This window comes from Mauremys mutica, chromosome 20 (assembly GCF_020497125.1).
Source record: "Mauremys mutica isolate MM-2020 ecotype Southern chromosome 20, ASM2049712v1, whole genome shotgun sequence".
Taxonomy (NCBI): domain Eukaryota; kingdom Metazoa; phylum Chordata; order Testudines; family Geoemydidae; genus Mauremys; species Mauremys mutica.
Window position 1 is genome coordinate 5,067,571 of NC_059091.1, and position 21,031 is coordinate 5,088,601.

At 48.6% G+C, this 21,031-nt stretch overlaps 2 protein-coding genes across 3 annotated transcripts in view; one reads left to right on the plus strand and one right to left on the minus strand.

The window, feature by feature from the left end:
- Positions 1-5,016, minus strand: part of POU6F1 (POU class 6 homeobox 1) — a 35,068-nt gene extending 30,052 nt beyond the window's left edge. For both annotated transcript variants that reach the window (XM_044995092.1, XM_044995090.1), the window contains exon 1: positions 4,826-5,016. The gene's annotated coding sequence lies outside the window, so the exon portion shown is untranslated. The remainder of the gene's footprint in view (positions 1-4,825) is intronic.
- Positions 5,017-13,735: 8,719 nt separating this feature from the next.
- On the plus strand, positions 13,736-19,868 carry DAZAP2 (DAZ associated protein 2). Its single transcript, XM_044995378.1, has 4 exons — positions 13,736-13,893; positions 16,791-16,912; positions 17,698-17,940; positions 18,494-19,868. The coding sequence occupies exons 1-4, from the start codon at positions 13,881-13,883 to the stop codon at positions 18,620-18,622; spliced, it is 507 nt and encodes a 168-aa protein (XP_044851313.1). The 5' UTR covers positions 13,736-13,880; the 3' UTR covers positions 18,623-19,868.
- Positions 19,869-21,031: the final 1,163 nt, after the last annotated feature.

The following is a 21,031-nucleotide window of genomic DNA, read 5'->3' on the forward strand; positions in this document are numbered from 1 at the left end:
AGGGCAGCCCCCAACTGTTTGCTGAAACAAAACTGGATTCCCCTGTGTGAAGGCAAAAATAAAACCACAACCAAAATCCACTTTATATAATGAGGGGGGGGGGGAACTTCAGTTCCGTGCTTGAGAACTTAAAAATGGCCAAACCAACGTTTCTGAAAATGTGCATTTGCTCCCCAGGGAATGTCCCCTGCTTGGCACATTTCAGAGTGAAGTTTTATGGCCATTTTTAAACTCCTAAAGATTTTTTTTTTGGGGGGGGGGGGGCGAGGGGGAGAATGAAAAACATAAGACAGCCTCTGATCAGAGCTGGATTCCATGCATCTGAAGAAGTGGGTTTTTACCCATGAAAGCTTATGCCCAAATAAATCTGTTAGTCTTTAAGGTGCCACCGGACTCCTTGTTGTTTTTGTGAATACAGACTAACAAGGTTGCCCCCGATACTATCTTCAAAGGCAGAGATTTCTGCCACCGGGATAACTTTGGCGCATATGGCAACTCCCCAAGGCTCTCGGTTACTATCTCCTACAAGAGGAGTGAGCCTCTTTCCTGGAAAGCTTGTGCCAGGGCTGGGCCCGGCCAGCTAACTCCGCTGGCCGAATCAATGCAAACTCATTTGTGACACAGAAAGGACGGCCGCTCCAACGCTACCTTAATGCTATGAAAATCTGTACTGGGCTGCTAGAAAGAGGGCTGTCATCAGATCAGGCTGCTCAGCTGGCCTAATATGACAGTTTCGTCCGCAGAACGAATTACAAATTGGTTACTGTTAAATGTACTTTGAGACAAATAGCTGTGGGCCGCAGGGCCGCCTGTAATGAACCGCGCGGCTTGGAGCTGAGTTCCAGGACTGAAGGAATCACAAGAGGGAATTCATGTCTGCAAAGCACATGCAGCTTCTGCAAACTTTAAAGAGCACCCGCCACCTGCAAGAATGCCTCATTTTACGTTGACATACTTACTGGCATCTGTGCAGAGGAACTAGAGGTCACTTGCATTTGCCAGTAGTTTTTTGGCTGTTTTTTAGCCCTGATCCTGCAGTCGACTGTGCATGGGCAGAATCCAAGGGACTTCAGGGAAAGCCAGGGACAACCTGCTCTCCAGGGCAAAAACTCTCTCCCTATGGGTTTGTCCGGCACCTTGCACAAAAGTTCTACTGTAATACAAATCCTAATAATATGTTTGCTTGACATCTTCCTGAATTCGGTCAGTGCCGTCTTGGAAGCCATATTTATATGTTTACAAGTATCTCAGACTGCACATACCTTACTCTCTCCTGAGACGGAGGGAAGTATTACTATCTTTGTTTTACTGATAAGAGTATTGAGAGATTAAGTGAATCGCCCGAGGTCAGCTGAGAAGCCTATTTCAGAGCCAGGCACTGAACTCAGATCTCCTGAACCCCAGTCCAGTACATTAACCATAAACTTAGTCTACCAGTTCTGAAGGAAGTTCGTAATATTGATGCCAGTAGGTCCTGCAAACATAAAAACATGTCACCTACTAAGCAAGCCTAACCTAAAAAAATTGCACATCTCGCAGCTTTCCAACAGGGTGGCACCGGAGTAATATTGCAGACACCTAACATTCCCTCCCCAGCCGACGCCTACTCAGTAAGGGTGGTAAAACCACCACCACCAGGTGCGTATTTGTGATGGGGATGCGTGAGAAAAATCGACTGGTTGCTTCTTAATATTTCATGCACAAACACATTTCCTGCAAAATGTGAGGCACAGAATGAAGCCAGCTCCTTGGAGCGAGGGATGGGGTCACACTGCTGAGTGCGTCAAATGCAATATTGCCAGGCATTTGCGTGCCTCTGATCGCCCCCCACTGGCAGGGAGCTGTCAGGACATCTGTCTCAACAGGTGTTTCCTGGTCAAGGCCTATTAGTATTTAAAGCCTTTACTATATAATGCTGGGGTGTGTCAGGGTTAAGTAAAGACCTGGGTAGCCGCTATCATGGTAATAGGGAGTGAGGCACAGGCAGGCACTGTTTCTTCGCTTGATACACTTTCCATCCTTTTCCCTTCCCTTCTGCGTGTTAAGGATAGATAAGCATTGCAGCTGCATAAGGAAAGTGGTTGTCTGAAGGATCCCCTTTGTGTGAAGAAATGTTATCTCCCCTCTCCCTTCCTCTCCCAGCTCGGGGTCATGGCCCCTTCCTAGGGTGACCAGATGTCCCGATTTTATAGGGACGGTCCCGATTTTTGGGTCTTTTTCTTATATAGGCTCCTATTACCCCCCAACTCGTGTCCCGATTTTTCACATTTGCTGTCTGGTCACCCTCCCGCTTCCTCCCTCCCCTAGGAACTGCTCACTAAGGGAACTTGTGGCTATAATTACTGCAAATAAATGTATCTTTAAGGTAAAAATGTCTGTAGCATATGCTTAAAGGTGTAAATGGTAAACAGAGGTGGGGATAATTATATTTAGTATATAGCTATTAATATTCATTATATGGGCGTTCATATTATTAAATAAGGGTTTGGGGGGGCGCTGTAGTAAATGGGGGTATTTACAGATTCTCTTAAACGAGTGGGACGTGGTTAACTCGGGGCTTACTCGACAACTGGGTCGAGGGGAACAAGTAACGGAATAAAGAAGTCCGTTTACTCAACCCGCCTCTGCGTCCGCCTGCTCCTTCTTTCTATCTCTGACATGTAAGTGCTGTCTGTGGGGGAAGGGCAGCCTGCGTCCCAATACCCTGTCACCAGCAAGTACAATCATTACCCTTAGAAGCGCTGGCTGTACCAGGTTGGCATCTTGAGGGGACGAGACCATGGAGCTCGTCTCTTTCCCTATACAAAGCCCAGCCAGTGCGGCCTTAAGAAAACTCCACAATCTTTTGTTTTCGTTCCCTTTGGTAATTCGTATTTATTTGTATCGGAGTAATGCCTAAAGGCCCCAGTGGAAAACCAGGGACACGTATTTAGCTACTGGGGTGTCTGTCGTACTGATCACCGTTGTTCAGGGTGCCCGGCAGCCTGTGGGTTTGGGGTGCCGTCAAATTCACCATTATCCTCCATTGCTCTGGTGCGAATTAGCAATAGCAATAATACCCACCGTTCATCTAGCGCTTTTCATCAGCAGACCTCAAAGTGCTTGACAAAGGAGGTCAGTATCATCTGTGCCCATTTTACAGACGGGGAAACGAAGGCAGGGAGGTGACGTGACTTGCCAAAGGTCCCCAGCATGGCAGCGGCAGAGTTAGGCATAGAGGCACTTCCCCGCTTCTCTCTGAGTCTGAGCCCCTCTCCCCGCAGGGGCACCTAGCTCAGGGAATGCTTAAGGGGGTCCTGGCCGGAGATAATACAGACCCCCCAGTTTGCAGCAATTAGCCCCAGTAACATATTCCTCAACCTCAGGGGCGGCCCCTCCCCAGCCACCCCGGGGGCTCCAGCACCCAGCGCAGGGGGGCCCCAGCACCCAGCGCAGGGGGGCCCCAGCACCCAGCGCAGGGGGCAGCCCCACCCCACCCAGCCAGCCATGAGCCAGAGCCCGGCAGGGAGAAGCCCCCGCACCCCAGTCCCTGCAACGCGTCTCCCTCCCACTCCGGCAGCTCAGCCCCATGGCCCAGCCCCGGCAGCTGCTCCCCCAGACCGGTGCCTCCGCAGCCCCCAGTGTAGCCTAAAACCTCCCCGGTCCGGACCCCGCCGTCCGCTCGCCGCCTACAGCACAGCGCCCCCCGGGGCGGGCACAGCCCGGTTCCCGCAGCCCGATTCGGGCCGCTCCTACCGCGGTCCCTTCCCCGCTCTCCCCCAGCCCCTGGTTCCTCCGATCCCGCGGTTCCCCCAGCCCCCGATCCCCGGGTCCCCCCAGGCCCCGATTCCCGGGCTCCCCCAGCCCCTGGTTCCTCCGATCCCCGGGTCCCCCCAGCCCCCGATTCCCGGGTCCCCCCAGCCCCTGGTTCCTCCGATCCCCGGGTCCCCCCAGCCCCTGGTTCCTCCGATCCCCGGGTCCCCCCAGCCCCCGATTCCCGGGCTCCCCCAGCCCCCGATTCCCGGGTCCCCCCAGCCCCTGGTTCCTCCGATCCCCGGGTCCCCCCAGCCCCCGATTCCCGGGCTCCCCCAGCCCCTGGTTCCTCCGATCCCCGGGTCCCCCCAGCCCCCGATTCCCGGGTCCCCCCAGCCCCTGGTTCCTCCGATCCCCGGGTCCCCCCAGCCCACGATTCTCAGGTCCTCCCAGCCCCCGGGGCTCCCCCCGACCCCGGCTCCCCAAGCCCCCGACACCCTCAGTCTCTGGCTCCTCCGATCTCCGGGTCCCCCCAGTCCCCGATTCCCGGGTTCCCCCAGCCCCCGATTCCCGGGTCCCCCCAGCCCCCGGGGCTCCCCCCGACCCCGGCCCCCCGACACCCTCAGTCTCTGGCTCCTCCGATCTCCGGGTCCCCTCAGCACCCGACCCCCGGGTCGTTCCGATCCATGGGGCTCCCCCCAACCCCGACTCCTCCGGGCTCCCCCCAAACCCGGAACCCCCTCAGCTTCCGACCCCGGGGGGGGGCCCGATCCCAACCCCGGCTTCCCGCGCTTCCCCACCCCCCCCTTGGCTCCTCCGGGTCCCCCCGACCCCCTGGGCTCCCCTTAACCCCGGCTCCTCTGTCTTCCCCGCCCCCCAGCTCCCTCGATCCTCGTCTCCCCCGATCCCCGGGCTCCCCCGGCCCCGTCTCCCCCGCTCGCAGCGGCCCCGGCCCCTGTTTTTCTCTTTATCATAAATATATAAATTATGCTAATTAAGACCATTGCATATTCACCGAACCGGGTCCCCCCCGCCCCCCCTGCCCGCCCCGCAGCGGCCCCACCGCACCCCCTCTCCCGGGCCCCGCACTCACCGCGCCGGCACCCGCTCGCCCCCCGCTCGGGCCGGGGCTCCGAGCCGCTTTTTTGCTGGGAATAATTAACAATTCATCTCACAGCAGCGGAGCGGAGGCTGCTGCACACAAAAGGGGGGTGGGGGGGGAAAGGAGGCGGCAGCCCCCCCCCCTCCGCCTGCCCAGCCCAGTCCTTGCACCCAGACCCCCGGGGCTCTGCACCGGGCCTCCCCCGCTTGCAGCCTCCCCAGCCCCGGGCCCCCGCTCGGCGGGGTGGGGGGGATTTTTGGGTTACTTGGATTTTTTTTGCTGCTGCGTCATGAACATAATTTATGCAAAGGCCTTTGCCGCATCCCGCAGGCTGCAGAGCTGGCCGCGGCCTCAAGGGGGCGCAGGGACCCCCCCATACAACCCTCCTTCCCCCAAAATCTCCCTGTATAACCCCCCCACCCCAACCTGAAAACTGCCCCTTTTGTATAAGACACTTTGCGTTTCCCCTCCCAGCACTTGGCAAACATGAGCTGGTTAATGGATCCGGGGGGGGGGACGGGGACTCTAAGGCATGGGTGGGAGGGGTGTGTGAAACCACTGCCCCCCCCCAAGGTCATACAGCAAGTCACCCCTGACAGAGCTCAGAGAAGTAGTCCTGACTTGCTGATTCGTTCCTCCCAGTCTCCCTTAAAATGGCTCATCAAAACCCTAATGCAGCATTTAATAATAATAAATTAATACATTAATAATAGCATTCACATTAGCCACCTGGGGGCAGGACAAAGGACTCTGACTGTTTCCTCACCTTATCTGGCTCTCTCATGGGGCGTAGCTTGGACCTGGAAATCTGCGCACCACTAAGGTTGCCTCCCATCCAGGTTTTCCCAGGATCGTTCCTTTTCTGAGGTACCTGTCCTGGGAAATTTGTACGGGTGCTCAGGACACGCTGCCAGCTGTCCGGTGTTATGGGATCAGGATCTTCCCGGATGTCCTGGTTTTTTGCACCTCAGAGGTAGCAACCCTGCTCACCGCCCTTGTTATAAAAACAAAACTACTTGTTATAAAAACAAAACTATACCATGAAAACTGTTCCCAGGGGCCAGCAAAATTAGCTGTCGGGGGGGCGAGGGGGACGGGGCAGGTCTTCCATTAACTGTACTGGAAACCTTGAAGATACACTTTAAAGCAGGGGTTTGGCTCAAGGAGGAATAGCACAATTATTGCAGTTCCCTTCCGCACTTTGCAAGAGTAATGTTGCAAGAGTTACACTTTATTGTGTTGTACTTTTACTCTCGTTACTAGTACGCTCCAAGCACAATATGCAAAGAAGCTTGCATTCCATACTGTCTCTAGCGGGACCAGAAGCGGCTTATGGTCTGGCTGTCCCTCCACAAGGCCTGTCCTGACTCTTATAGTTCAGGAGCCAAATTCATGATCAACATTACTCAAAAGAACCACAGTAGTCGCTCTCTTGCTCTCTCTGAGACTGACCAAGTATCCTACAAATGGTTAACAACATAGTAAAAACATCCTGATTGGTTAATAACTTAGATTGGTTAATAATTAAAGCACAGGGCGTTTTAATATCATGTGCTGCAAAGAGCCACAGAGACACATTAAAGAGCTACTGTGGCTCCCGAGCCTTGCCTGAGTATCTCTGTTGTACCATTATTTTATAAAGACATCTTGGCTGGCCTCTTGAACCTACCTACAGGCCTATATGCACCGAGGCAGACCTGTGCTCATACACACTTTGATTTCCGACACAGCGAGTGTTGTGGGAGAGATCTGTGCGTGTACTTAAAAAGCCTGATGAAGACAATAAAATGTATCAACTCCTCACAAGCAATGCAGTCCCAAGGAAATTAAATATTGTCCATCAGTGGGTTTGTTTGTTTCATCTGGAGAAGAGAAGACTGAGAGGGGACATGATAACAGTTTTCAAGTACGTAAAAGGTTGTTATGAGGAGGAGAGAGAAAAATTGTTCTTATTAACCTCTAAGGATAGGACAAGAAGCAAGGGGCTTAAATTGCAGCAAGGGAGGTTTAGGTTGGACATTAGGAAAAACTTCCTAACTGTCTGAGTGGTTAAGCACTGGAATGAATTGCCTAGTGAGGTTGCGGAATCTCCATCATTGGAGATTTTAAAGAGCATGTTAGACAAACACTTGTCAGGGATGGTCTAGATAATACTTAGTCCTGCCGAGTGCATGGGACTGGACGAGATGACCTCTTGAGGTCCCTTCCAGTTCTAACAAATGTATTTGAGCATAAGCTTTTGTGGGCTAAAACCCACTTCATCAGATGCATGCAGTGGAAGATACAGTAGGAAAATATATATACACAGAGAACATGAAAAAATGGGTGTTGCCATACCAACTGTAACGAGGGTAATTAATTAAGGTGAGCTATTATCAGCAGAAGAAAAAAATGTTTGTAGTTCTATGATTCTATGACATGTGCCTGCCAAACAACCCTGCATTCCTTAGCTGTCCAGGTTACTTGCTTTCTCCTAGGGCTTGAGCCAAAGCTCTTGAAGTCAGTAGAATGATTCACGTTGACTTCAAGGACTTTGGATCTAGACCCTAGGGATTAATAGTTGTTGGGATAAGGAATTGGGCTGTTAACTCAGTGCATCGCTATAGCTTGGCTCAACATCCACCCACCTCTGCTACAGGCTTTATGTGTAACTGGGTGGGCCAGTCTCCTTGCTGTAAGCCTCAGTAATAGTGCCTGACCTCACAGAGGTGTTGTGTAATACATTAAAGATTGTGACGTGTTTACAGTAATGGGGACCATATAAGCATAGAAGCAAGTTACCTCTAAACCACATGGAGCCAAATTAATTCCTCACGTTACTTCACAGTCACTCAATTTAGGTGTGAATTTTGACTTTGAGACTGTATTCTACATGAGGCAGGGACTGTCTTTATTTGTTTTGCTCAGCAACAAGGACATCATCAAGTAAATAGATGATAATCATATGCAGGAAAGTGATGAACTGATTATTTTTATTGAAGTGGTAATATATATATATATATAAAAGAAGACTTTCTGAATTCTATCGAGCACCTGTATTTTTTGAGTGTGATCATTCAGGAAACCTTTGTTCAGTTCACTTCAAATTTTGTACAAGAATTCTACCTCCGTTTCAGATCTAACCTACCAATTTTGAGGCAGATATGATTTTTTTGTAGATTTTAGGTGGGGGGGGGAGGATCAGGCTTGTAAAGGAAACTTGGTTGCAACTTGAACTTTGTCACTCCATAAATAAAAGGAACACAAATATTTCTTTTAACTATATACCTCATTAAAAGCACAGATGCAATATTTGCAGTTTTTCAAAGCAAGCCAACTTATGGACCAATTACAGCTAGTTTTGACTCATTACAAAAGAACACAAAGTATGTTATTATCTTGCATTGTGCATGTTTTAAAATGTATAATTGGATAAATTGTAACTTCTTTCTTATCTTTAAGCAGGAATAAGGGGGAAAAAAGGCATGTCTCAATTGCTGGTGCCTCTTAAAAACAAACAACAAATGATCTGATAAAGAATGATTATTTTTACCTTATTCTTTCACATCTAGGATCAATTAGAAAGAATTACAACGTCTGTTTCTCTTTACAGATAAGCTATTGGATTAATTTTAAATTACTGCCTTAAAATGTATGTTTTTGAGTTCACCATAAGATATTCAAAATGTGCCTCTAAAATACATTTCAGGATATATGTGAATTTATAGATCGTAATTTACAAGAGATGCATTAATTTTTTAAAATGTGTAAATACTATTTGTAATTTTTTGGGGGCTTCCCTTGATTCTGCATCCTATTTCTGTACACAAAAATGTTTCTGGAATGAAAATAAGATAAGCTAAACTAGACTATCCTATCTCTATTGGCATAACATGATATTTAGTACTAATTAGTAACAAATCTATTTTGTAGAGGAACTCAGCAAACATGATATTATGTAGGCAGTTCTCTCTGAGGTCCTGATTCAAGAAAGCACTTAAATACTATACAGTGACTTCAAAAGGAGTTAAGGATGTGTTTAAAATTAAGCACACGCTTACATGGTTTCCTGAATTAAGGCTTGATCCAGATGTTAATACCAATGCACAAATATTAACAAATGCACAACCAATGGTGACTTTTTTTAAATAACCAAATCAGTTATGTTAAAATGGCTTTGCTTCAGTACAGCTGTTATTTGAGACTCTGCAGTACAATTCTGTCGAGAATCTGGTTTGCATATGCTGTACTGTGATTATGAATATTTAAATACTTCCATCGAGTTGAATTTCAGACTCATTTACATACATTGGCATACTATTAATATAATACATATGGGGAAAGGGTACACATTGCATTTTTAATTTATTTTGAAGCTGAATTGATTTTGCGAGTTCCAGAACTATTTCTTTGGAAAACAGCTTGTTTAGAGGGGGAAAAAATGATACAGTATTCATACTAGGGTGACTTTCAGCAAATATGAAAAATCAGGACAGAGTGTGGGGCGTAATAGGTGCCCATATAAGAAAAAGCCCCGATTAGCGGAACTGTCCCTATAAAATCGGGACATCTGGTCACCCTGATTCATACATTTGATAAGAATAGCTGGCGGGAATAAAATTCTGCCCGTCTGATTGTTATCAAATACCCTTTCCTCCAGTGCCTCCTCTGTCCACAGAAACTGATGACAGTGGACCAAATTAGTATTCTACCTCTCTTGTTTTTTTCTTTCTCGCTGACTTAAGGATTTAGCTTCCCTAACCACACGCAGCACTGGGCCAGATCAGTGTTTGCACCTGACTACGTGGTCTCTGACACATCTCACTCTCTACAGAAAGGCCTTCAGTTCCACAAGTGCTGAATATCATGCCATAAACCAGTTTCCCTCCAAGGTTCGGGGGAAGCCTGCCTTCCCCCACAGCACAAAATCCAAGCAACAGAAAGCCAGCATTTCTGTTTGATTTAGCAAAACACGAAGATCCCATGGGTTTACGCACTTTTGCTATATCAGCACATGCTTCAGTGCTTTGCTGGATAGGGAGGGATTTAAGCAGATGCTTCAAGTTAAGCATGTGCTTAATGCTTTGCTGAATCAAGCCCTTCTCAGTTTTCTCCTCTAGAGTTGTAAATAGGATCAGGATTTTGCACTGCAGTTTCAGACACTTACCGACTTCATTGGTTTACTCATGTGGGGTGAAATTCTCACTCTATTGCCATCAGTGACAAAACTCCCACTGATTTAAATGGAGCCAGAATTTTGCCCTTTGTGATTTGCAAGTAGGAGGTGCAATAAGGTAATGAACAATTAATTTGTATTATTATAATTAGTTTTACACTAATTAGGGGCCTAATTCTGCATGGTACTGAGTAGCCTCAACTCCTTTTAACCTTCAACTACTTACATGAGTAAAGTTACACTCTTGGCTGTTTGCACGGGCAGGGACTTCACAGACATGATTTTCTTTCTTTCAAGTAGAAACAACAGAAACAGTCCAATTCAGTGTCACTGTTCGCCAGTGTTAAATATTATCCAGTAAAGTAAATAAGTAACTCGAGCTCTGGTCTGGACTTACCTTTTGCCAAAACCAAACTGAACGTACACTCATCTATTTTGCATTTTATTTGTATAGTATCATCATTGTGCTAGGAAAGCTGTCCCATTGCCATTTGGAATTACCCAGGGCAGGAAGCACAGTCCTTTGGCACACAGCTAAATGTTCAAAAGTAGCCTCTAATTTTAAGTGCTTCAGTTTTTGGCGATTCAGCTCAAAACCCTTTGGGCCTGATTTATAGTGCGAGTGACATCAGTTGGAGTCTGAAAATCAGGCTCAAAGTCTATCAGTTTGGCTACTCAAAACAAAACAAACAAAACCCTCCAAAAGAATGCATGCTTTCCCTTTTTCAGCATAATGAAATCTGGTGAGCAGAAACAGGATTCATAACATACACTCTTTCAAATAAATTAGGACTTGATCCTTTCTGGTTATGAGCTCTCTCACCTCTCACTAATCTGAATGCATACTGGGGGGATTCATCACCTTCTAATCTAATCAGAACCTTGCAGGATTTGGGCCCTCGCAGGGAGACAGCAGAACTCAAGTCACCATTTCAGAAACCATTTTCTAGTATGTGACAGGAAAACGATCTGCCACGTCTCCTGATGGAGACGCTCATTCCTTCTTTTGCTCTCACTGCTTTCATTTTTAGCACTGTAAAACTGGGGCTCTTTTATACAGGCAGGTTTCAAGCTATCTACACAGATCTCTCCTCCGCTTTAAAGGGTAAATATTTTTTTATAGTTCCTGTACAGTAACAAGGTGAAGAACATTTTATGCTCATAAATTATTTATAAAGCCCTCACAGGCATCACAACTGATGTGCATATTCATTAGTAGCCATGTACATTATTCATGAGGCGTTCACTTAAACAGTGAGAAGCAATGCAATTGTTGATTGAGATGCCTAAGAATTAGCTTGATAAAAGGTGTGCGGGGCGGGGAGGGTTTCACCCCCAAACCAGACTGCATCAGGAAAGTTTGCATATAAGAGGCAAGACAGAAAGTGGCATTTTTTTTACTCATGCCCAAAATATAAAATACGCATCTGTTCTATTTATGAAGGAGGAAGATTTGTACTTGTGGAATCTGATAGTCATATTAAGGGAGAATAGTTACAAGCCCTTCATTTCACCTACCCATGGGCCTCTGACTATAAATTTTGTTCTAGCGTCTTTGACTTTGTGACTATCAAACCAGTGTTATGACAACAGGTAGGTGCACTGGAGCTGATCCTCAGAGCACATGGTTTGTTTCAGTTCTGTAGGTTCTGGTTTCGAAGGTGCTGAGCTGTCTCGTGTCCCAAGGTTCATCTCAGTGTCATCAAGACCCAACCCATTACCTTCACTGTTAAAAATTTGCCTGCATACAGTCACATTGATGCAAGTGTGTTCCACCCAGGAGCGGCGCCAGAGTTTCTGGTGCCCTAGGCAGAATTCGGGAGGTGGCATTTTGTGCGCTCCCCACGGGGCGCGCGGGAGCTTCCGGTTCCACTCCCGTCGCGCCGCCGAAGGACCCTCCGCCGAAATGCCGCAGGCGACAGCGGCAGTCATTGAGCTGCTCAATTGCCTGCCGCTGTTTTCCGCGGCACGTCGGCAGAAGGTCAAAGGAGGACAAAATGCCGCCCCCCGAATCCTGGCACCCTAGGCGACCGCCTAGGGTCACCTAATGGAAGCGCCAGCCCTGGTTCCACCTCTGGGTTCTGCAATCACCTTATAAAGAGGGTTTGGGGACATTTATGTGTGTGTGTGGGGAGGGGCAGGGGGTCACAATTCCTGAGTGAGTCCCATGAGGGTGTGTGATGGGAGTCTGGGGAACAATGCAGACACCAACTTCCTGTTATAACAACGAAGAGGATATGTTTTAAAATAATTAACATATCCTAAAGCTCAGGCCAAAATAACTAATAAAGCATTAGCCGTTGCTAATGAACAGAACTCACTGCCTGATCAAATGTTACCAGCCGCAGGGATTAATTAAATTTAAAAATATTTGGAAGTTATCAGCTGTTTCCATTGATCTTTTATGCATGAACTTAGAAGCGGTTGCTTTTTCTGTGTCCGATTCAGAAGGCAAAAAACCCCCCCCCCCCAAAAAAAACCCCAAAAAACAAGGAAGGTTACATGGATATTTTTTCCCAGATTTGCTCAACTGCCTGTTTACAGTATAGCTCTGTGCTATACCGAGGGTTCAGGCTTTCTATGCTCCAAAGAGGTGTACCCCAAGATTGGGTGTAAATGAAAGAGTTGCATTAGCCAATTGGGGTAGAATTCATTAGTAACAATATTTAGCACTTTCCATCTTCAAAACTCTGCACAAACATTGAAGGATTATGCTTCATAACCTCATTTTATGGTGATACAATCCCTATTTTTCCTATAGGGAAAGCAAAGCACAAATGCATAGATGGTAAACCCAGAAAGAATCTTTACGATCATCTAATCCCATCTCCTGTATAATTCAGGCCAGGGAATTTCAGCCAGTGATTCTTGCATCAAGCCTATATTGTGGCTGAGCTAGAGCCTATTTTTTTAGAATCATCCTGTCTTGATTTAAAGACTTCAAGTGATGGAGAATCAGCCTCATTCCCTTGGAAAGCTATTCCAGTGGTTAATTACCCTATTTAATATGTACACCTTAATTCTAGCCTGAAAATATCTAGTTTCAGTTTCTAGCCTTTGGAGCTTGTTATGCCTTTGTCTGCTTGATTAAAAAGCCCTCTACTATCAAAAATCTTCTCACATGTTGGTACTTATAGGGGGAGAAGGAAGAGCTCCCGCTCTCCTCCTTGGCTGGGATAAGAGGTGGCTGCCCCACTCCTACCCTTGGCTGGGATAAGCAGCTCCCCTCTGTTACTTGGCTGGGATATGCAGTCCCCCCAAAGCCCCATTAATGTGTGGGATAAGCAGCCTCCCCCGGCTCTCCCTCCCCTCCTTGGCTGGGATAAGCAGCCCCCGCGGCTCCCCCTCCCCTCCTTGGCTGGGATAAGCAGCCCCCCTCCCCTCTCTGGCTGGGATAAGCAGCCCCCCCTGGCTCCCCCTCCCTGGCTGGGATAAGCAGCCCCCGCCCCCCGGCTCCCCTCCTTGGCTGGGATAAGCAGCCCCCCCCCGGCTCCCCTCCTAGGCTGGGATAAGCAGCCCCACCCCCGGCTCCCCTCCTTGGGGGAATAAGCAGCCCCCCCATTTCACTCTCCCAGGAGTCCGGGGCGGGGCTGCCTCCTGCTGCCCCCAGCAGGGGCTCATCGTTTGGAACTGGAGGGCGCATAGGCCACGCCCCCCCATTGACCCCTCTCTCTTCCCCTCCCGCAGCCCCTGCCGCGACGCCGTTACGTCATGACGCCGGGCGGCAAACGTAAGACGTCCTCTCCCCACCTTCTTCCCCCCCGCCCCCTTCCCAGCGCCGCAGTGACAATAACAAGGAAGTGAGCGGAGCGGACACATCCGGAACCGGCCGTAGCGCGTCCCCGAGCCAGAGCCGAACCGGACCGGAGCGAACCGAACCCCCCCGCCGCCATGAACAGCAAAGGCAAGGCCGGGGGCGGGGGGAGCCGGGGGCCCCTCTCCGCCACTCGCCGGGCGCGGCCCCTTTAAAGCTGGCGTCGCCGTCGGTTACCGTGAGGCCGAGCCCGTGATGGGCGGGGAGTCCGGGCCAGTGGGAGCGCGGCGGGGCGGGGGGCGGGTGCTCGGTTTCCATGACGCCGCGCGCCTGGGCCTAGTCGTTAACCCTTTGGCTGCCGCGCGGCCGCTGTGTGGCGGGCGGGCTCCAAGGCCGGGGTGCTTCCCAGGCGGGAGGACGGGGGGCGGCGTGGGTGGAAGGTGCGTGGGTGGCGTGGGGTGGCCTGGAAGTGGGGGAGGATGAGAGCGTCGAGGAGGGGGAGGGGTGCGCCCCATGGGGGGGGAGGCGGGAAAGGGGTGCAGGGGGGTGCCAGCGCCGTGGGGAGGGGGAGGGGTGCAGGGGGGTGCCAGCGCCGTGGGGAGGGGGCGGGGTGCGGGGGGGTGCCAGCGCCGAGGGGGGTCGGGGTGCGGGGGGGTGCCAGCGCCGTGGCGGGGAGGAGAGGGAGGGGTGCGGGGGGGTGCCAGCGCCGTGGGGGGGAGGAGAGGGAGGGGTGCGGGGGGGTGCCAGCGCCGTGGGGGGGAGGAGAGGGAGGGGTGCGGGGGGGTGCCAGCGCCGTGGGGGGGGGCGGAGAGGGAGGGGTGCAGAGGGGTGCCAGCGCCGTGGGGGGGGAGGAGGAGGGGGAGGGGAGGGTGCCAGCGCCGTGGGGGGCGGGGTGCAGGGGAGGGTGCCAGCGCCATGGGGAGGGGAGGAGGGGGAGGGGTGCGGGGGGGTGTGCCAGCGCCGTGGGGGGGAGGGGGAGGGGTGCGCCCCATGGGGGGGGGAGGCGGGAAATGGGTACAGGGGAGGGTGCCAGCGCCGTGGGGGGAGGAGGGGGAGGGGTGCGGGGGGGTGCCAGCGCCGTGGGGGGGAGGAGGGGGAGGGGTGCCAGCGCCGTGGGGGGGAGGAGGGGGAGGGGTGCAGAGGGGTGCCAGCGCCGTGGGGGGGAGGAGGGGGAGGGGTGTCAGCCCCATGGGGGCTGTAGTTATTTTCTGCAGTGGGGGTGGGTTTGGCAGGGGATGCCTGTCATAGCTAAGAGGCAGTGGTGGCAGCTGTAGGAGCCGGTAGTCATGGATCAAGGCAGGGCAGTAGTGAGGACTGGAGGTGGTGGTGGGGACAAAAGGGTGAGGGTAGCTGTGGTGGCTCCTTGTGGTCTTGAAGAAGCAGGGAGCCTCAGGCGTTGGTGGAAGGCCTGTATTTAACCGTTAGCTCAACAGTACGATGCGTGAACCTTGATTTGCTAACTCAGAATCCCTAAACTGTGTCACGAGGTCTCTCTCGACTGCTTCCTGTAAAAGAGCTGCAATGTCTGCAGGATGGCGCTGTGCCACAGCAGCACCCTGGAGGTGGACCTGAGTCATGGGGAGGCCCTTGGGGGAAGTGGTGGGGTCTATGACATTGATGGGTGCCACTGGAGGGGTTAATGCACATTTGTACCACTCCGGTCGATTGGGTTCATAATTTGCCTTGAGTAAAAGTGAGCTGCTGGCCTTCCCCAAGGTATTACAATCTTTTAAATCGCTTCAGGAATCTTGGCTACTTGCCATTAACAAAGCTACTTCTTTTCTCTGAATTTTCCTTGGGGCAGTGGCTCCCTCGGGTTTTGGATGCTCTCCTGGGGCTGGGGTACTGTGAGGATGAGGATCTTATAAAAGCTTGACTGTAACTCAAGTTACAAACCCTCCAAGGCCACTATATTTCTCCCCATGCTCCCCCCTTTTTTTCTTTAACTCTGTCTTGAATCTGTAACTCTCCTAGAGACATTTATATTGGCATTAGGTTTGATAGAGCTTTTAACAATCATTACAAGAGTCCTGCTTTGACCTGATGGTGACACACTAAAGCCACACCTCCTTGATGGTGACACATTAAAGCCACACCTCCTTGCCATTGCTAGCTATCTTACATGCAGCTGAACAAACACATAGGAATTATTTATTTTAAACACATGATATTGACCTGATGAGAAAAAACAAACTGTAGAGCCAACTGTGGTAAGAGATTAAGCAGGACTTCCTATTGGCCTTCGCTTTAAGAGCAATGCTACTATACACCTACTTACTTTTGAGACATTAAGATGCATGTCGCTTGAATGGAATGTCAGCTTTTGCACGAATTAATAGGGTAAGGAAGAGCAATGAACATGAGAGAGCCTGAGATTGGGAGCAGGTCCTCTCTTACTTTGGGGACTGTACCTGTTTCTCACTTCAGTTGTTATGCCCCCTCTCTTTTGTAGAAACCAAGTATCTTCTCTCTGAACTCTGCCTTCTGCGACTTGAGGCAAATGGAGTGACAGTGTTTAATTATAAACATTAAGATCATTAACAGATGCTCTCTGGAAATTGCACTTATGACAACCAATAGGTAGCTTCAAATGATACTGGGACATCAAGAATTCTAGATCCTGTAAGTGTCATAGTTCTGTGGCAGTCTCAAAATTTTGTGACTTGCAAGTCTAAGCAATGAAATGCCCAACTCTGAATAAGCAGATCTGCACAGGAAGATAATTTAACTTCACAGTAGCCTAGTTCCTTTAAAAGACTAACAGTACAGAAATTATTTTTTCCTTTAAATTCTGACCAGAGTGCAAGTATTGCCTGAACATGACTAAGTGGACTTTACTCAGTACCTGACATAGTTGCAGGGCATTTCCTTCCCTCTTGCGCCCTCTGCCTCTGGTTGTGTGTGTAAAACATCTGCAATTTCAATCCCTTGTGGTCCTCTCTCTCTCGGATCCCTACAGAAATGGCTTTCCATAAACTCAACTCCCTGTCCCATTTCTGTAAGGGCAGTTCAGTTAACACTGACCAAATTCTCTTCTTGCTTCTTAGGTCAATATCCGACACAGCCATCCTACCCAGTGCAACCTCCTGGTAATCCTTCTGTGTACCCACAGACAATGCCTCTTCCTCAAGCACCACCTTATACCGATGCACCTCCTGCTTACTCTGAGGTACGCAATATGTCCCTTTTGTATTCTTGCTCCACACCTGAAAAGTAAACTTGAACTGGTTACAAATGAATACTTAATACCTGTATTTGTTAGCCTGGAATGACCATTTGTACCTCCCAAGACTAGGCTGCAATCAGTCTGGCAGCTCTATCTAGTGAGAAATCTGCTGAGTTAGGGCATGCCATTCTGACTACTAATTAGAAAAACATGCTTTGTGCACTTTGGGAGCTGTTCCAGGTTTCAAAATCCTTCTCTCTCTCCCGCCTTCAGAAGTCAGTAAAGCATTAGTTAATAGCTTTGGCTAAATGCTCAAGCATAACATTCAGTAAAAATGAATTGACGTTGCCCTCTGCCAGAGGCTTCATGTGTGGATACAAACATTTCTGTTCTGAAATGGGAAAAAATACTTGTTCTATGATCTGGCTGAAATCCACAAATAATATTTCCTTCCCCAAATACATTTAAAATGCCAGAAACTTTAGTCAAAGCTTCCCTTGGAGTTTCCACCAGAGCTAACCTGTGTAGGCAAAAGCCAATAAAATGGTTCTTCTGGATTGATTCTGGCAGATAGTTGGGAAGCACCATGCCTCAAATTGGCATAATCTGAACAAACTCCTCTCTCCCTCCAGATGGAGTTGTGCTTTCAGGGAAGGGAGTGGGACTACCTCTGTACTTGAGGGAGGGTGGCAGCCCTATGACATACTATCAGAGCTTTGAGAGAGAATCTGCGTAAATGGTTCTGGGGTGAGGAAAATCTTATAACTTCTTTGTGCTGCTTCTTCTAGCTCTATCGTCCAAGCTTTGTGCATCCAGGGGCTGCCACCGTACCTACTATGTCTGCTGCATATCCTGGTACTTCTCTGTACCTACCCATGGCACAGTCTGTGGCTGTTGGCCCAATGGGCTCTTCCGTTCCAATGGCATATTATCCCGTGGGTCCTGTCTACCCTCCTGGGTCAACTGTCCTTGTTGAAGGTGGCTTTGATGCCGGAGCGAGGTTTGGGGCTGGTGCCACTGGTAGTGTTCCTGTAAGTATAAATGTATTGTGGAAATCCTGCATGTCTCATTTTCAGAGTCACATGGGAGGCTGACAGCTAGAGAAGAGAGGCTATTTCTCAATCTCTAAACATTTATCAGAAGATGCTTGTGTCTGTATTTAAGAGCAATTGGCTGCTAGGAGAGAACTGGGGTGAGCGCCCTGTGCTTGTAGAGCTTAAGGTGTTCTGTTGCAGTCTTTTTCTGCTATCACATCTCTGCTTGGCTTTGAGGTGGATTAAAAAAAGCCAAGGCCGCATTCATAGTCTTAATTCTTGCCTATTCCGTTGTCTCACCAATTCTGTCCTACGAATGGAGCAGGGGTGATTCCTCTACTAGTTCAAACCAGGTGATCAGGGTGTTTGTGTACTATTACGTGCAATCATAGTTCAGTAGCTAGCTATGGGTGCATTGATGGTAATTATTCTGAGTTGCAAAAGGGAGTGCCCAGTTCACTGTAATCCAGTGCATCTTGTCTACCCGACTGAGGTGCCAAGGTGGCATTGCCCTCTGATCCTCTTAACTAATCCTCTCTTTGTTTTTCAGCCACCACCTCCTGGCTGCCCTCCCAATGCAGCCCAGCTGGCAGCCATGCAGGGTGCCAATGTGTTAGTGACGCAACGGAAGGGAAGCTACTTCATGGGGGGCTCGGATGGTGGCTACACTATCTGGTGAACAAAGAGGCGATGTTTGTTTAAGGAAAGACATCACATACTGTCAGCACTTCTCACAATGTAACTGCTTTAGTCATATTAACCTGAAGTTGCAGTTTAGACACATAACGGTGGGGTGTCTTCCTGGTGCCCAACCCTTCAGGCACTTTTAAAATGTAATAAGAAACCATGTAATGGTAGCAGTGCCTCTATTAAAGAGGGGTTAATTCATGAAATGAATGTGAGCTAAGCAGCCCCACAGATCTTCCTTTAATTCCACTGGAGTAATACTGCAGCACTGTCTCTTGGCTTTTATTAATCAACTGTCTATAAATTAGGGGGGCGGGAGGAGAAGGGTAGGAAGGAAATCTGACTTCAGAGTATCAAACTATAATTCTTGCAGCTCCATCTCAAATCTATTGCTTATCAATAGGAGTGAGATACATGCATCCTCTTTCTCCTTCCATAGAATCAATGGTGCTGGATAGAAAGCCAGTCACATTCATTTCTCTGGTGGCCACATAGGGCTTTCCCTTGCGACTTCACAATAGAATGGATCCCTTGAAGCACTCTCTGTGCTCACATTCGCTCTTCATTTTTCTCCAGGAAGGTATGCAGCTAGGATGTGACATGGGATGTTCTTTTGATACATTCCCAGTAGCGTTGGGACTTCTTTGCACGTTGAGTCTAATCAAAGCCATGCTTTGGTGCCTGAAACACAGTGCAACTCCTGTTCGAACGTTTCATTAAATGCAAACTAGACTTTTAAAACTACAGCTTAATAACAAAACCACATTTTTAAAAGCAACTTGGTGTCTTGACAGCAAAACTTAAGGCTATTACTCAGAACAGAGAGACGGGTTTCCATCCATGCTCGAGTGTGTAGCAACTGTCAATCAACACCCAAGTTAGCTTGGTGAATGGCTTGTTTTATGAATGCATCCTTTTAAAAATGACTTGAGTATAATGAAGTCTTATTAGGGTTAAGAAGAATATTTCAGGGATCCTCAATCTTTTGGTTTTTGTTTTATGAAGAAAAAAATCAGATTTGGTGAATATATTTTATCTTGAGGTTTCAGTTGAATCTAAATCTCTGTATTGTATGTTGTGTTAAACCGTACAACTGACTGTTCTGGAAGTTCAGCATTATGTCTCTCTCTGTATACACTGTGGTGCACTTAACTTGTGGATTTTTTTTATACTAAAAAAAGTAGAATAAAGACTATTTTGAAAATTTGAATAAAGTGACAAAGTTGCATTAGACCTCACAAAGAACTCCTGACTGTTGCTCAGCTTGGTGGTGGTGGTTGTTTCTTTTAGTAAAGGCTTGCATCTTCTTTCCTGCCTTCTTGCAAACTTCATCTTAAATAGGTTTTGTGAAAGGGAAACATTTCTTAAGAGGTGAGGACAACCCTGTAGATCTCCCGAGAGCATTTCACACTAGTCTGACCTAACACAGCAAAGGAGGAAAGGAAAGAGTGAAGTGAAATTTGAGTAGATGGTTCTGTTGCTTTGTGAGGATATCACCCATCATGCCATTCTGTAAGTGGACTTGTGGTACAATAAAGATTTTTAATCTCTTGGAAACAGTTATGCTGCTTCAGAAGTTCAACAATACAGGGCAGGTTGAGTCATCTAGGGTGGTTCAGTCAAACAACGCTGTAGGGCTAAAGCAAACATAAGGGCAGAGTAGTTTCAGGCACCTTTTTTTGTCCCTAAAAAGGAATTATTGCTGATAAAGGTAAAGAGCTTTGAATTTTAGCACTTCATTCAGCCTGAGATGACCTAGCTTGCCCTAAAGAGGGGTGTTTTCCTTTTGGTGTCACTAGTGACACTAAACTAAGGCACTGTGCAGAACAGTGATACAACAGCCTATACCACATCGAGGCCTGACTTTATTGTGCTGAGTGACTTGTTTACATGAAATAAGCTACTAGCCCCACCGCTTGTAAGAATGTAATAGGAATTGTTGTGCTTAATTAGACCGTAGATCTGTCTGGTCTCAGACACTGGCCAGTACCACATGCAACACCTCATAGACTTTAAGGTCAGAAGGGACCATTATGATAATCTAGTCTGATCTCCTGCAAAATGCAAGCCACAGAATCTCACCCACCCACTCCTGTAACAAACCCCTAACCTATGTCTGAGGTATTGAAGTCCTCAAATCGTGGTTTAAAGACCTCAAGGTGCAGAGAATCCTCCAGCAAGTGACCCGTGCCCCATGCTGCAGAGGAAGGCAAAAACCTCCAGGGCCTCTGCCAATCTGCCCTGGAGGAAAATGGCAATCAGCTAAACCCTGAGTATGTAGGCAAGACTCACCAGCCAGCACTCAGGAAAGAATTCTCTGTATTAACTCAGATCCCATCCCATCACAGACCATTGGGCATATTTACCTGCTAATAATCCAAGATGAATTAGTTGCCAAAAT

Bases quoted from the DNA above. Each gene is read 5' to 3' on its own strand.
- DAZAP2 (XM_044995378.1), top strand. The intron at 16,913-17,697 runs GTACGCAATATG...TGCTTCTTCTAG, and splicing joins CACCTCCTGCTTACTCTGAG to CTCTATCGTCCAAGCTTTGT. The intron at 17,941-18,493 runs GTAAGTATAAAT...TTTGTTTTTCAG, and splicing joins GTGCCACTGGTAGTGTTCCT to CCACCACCTCCTGGCTGCCC.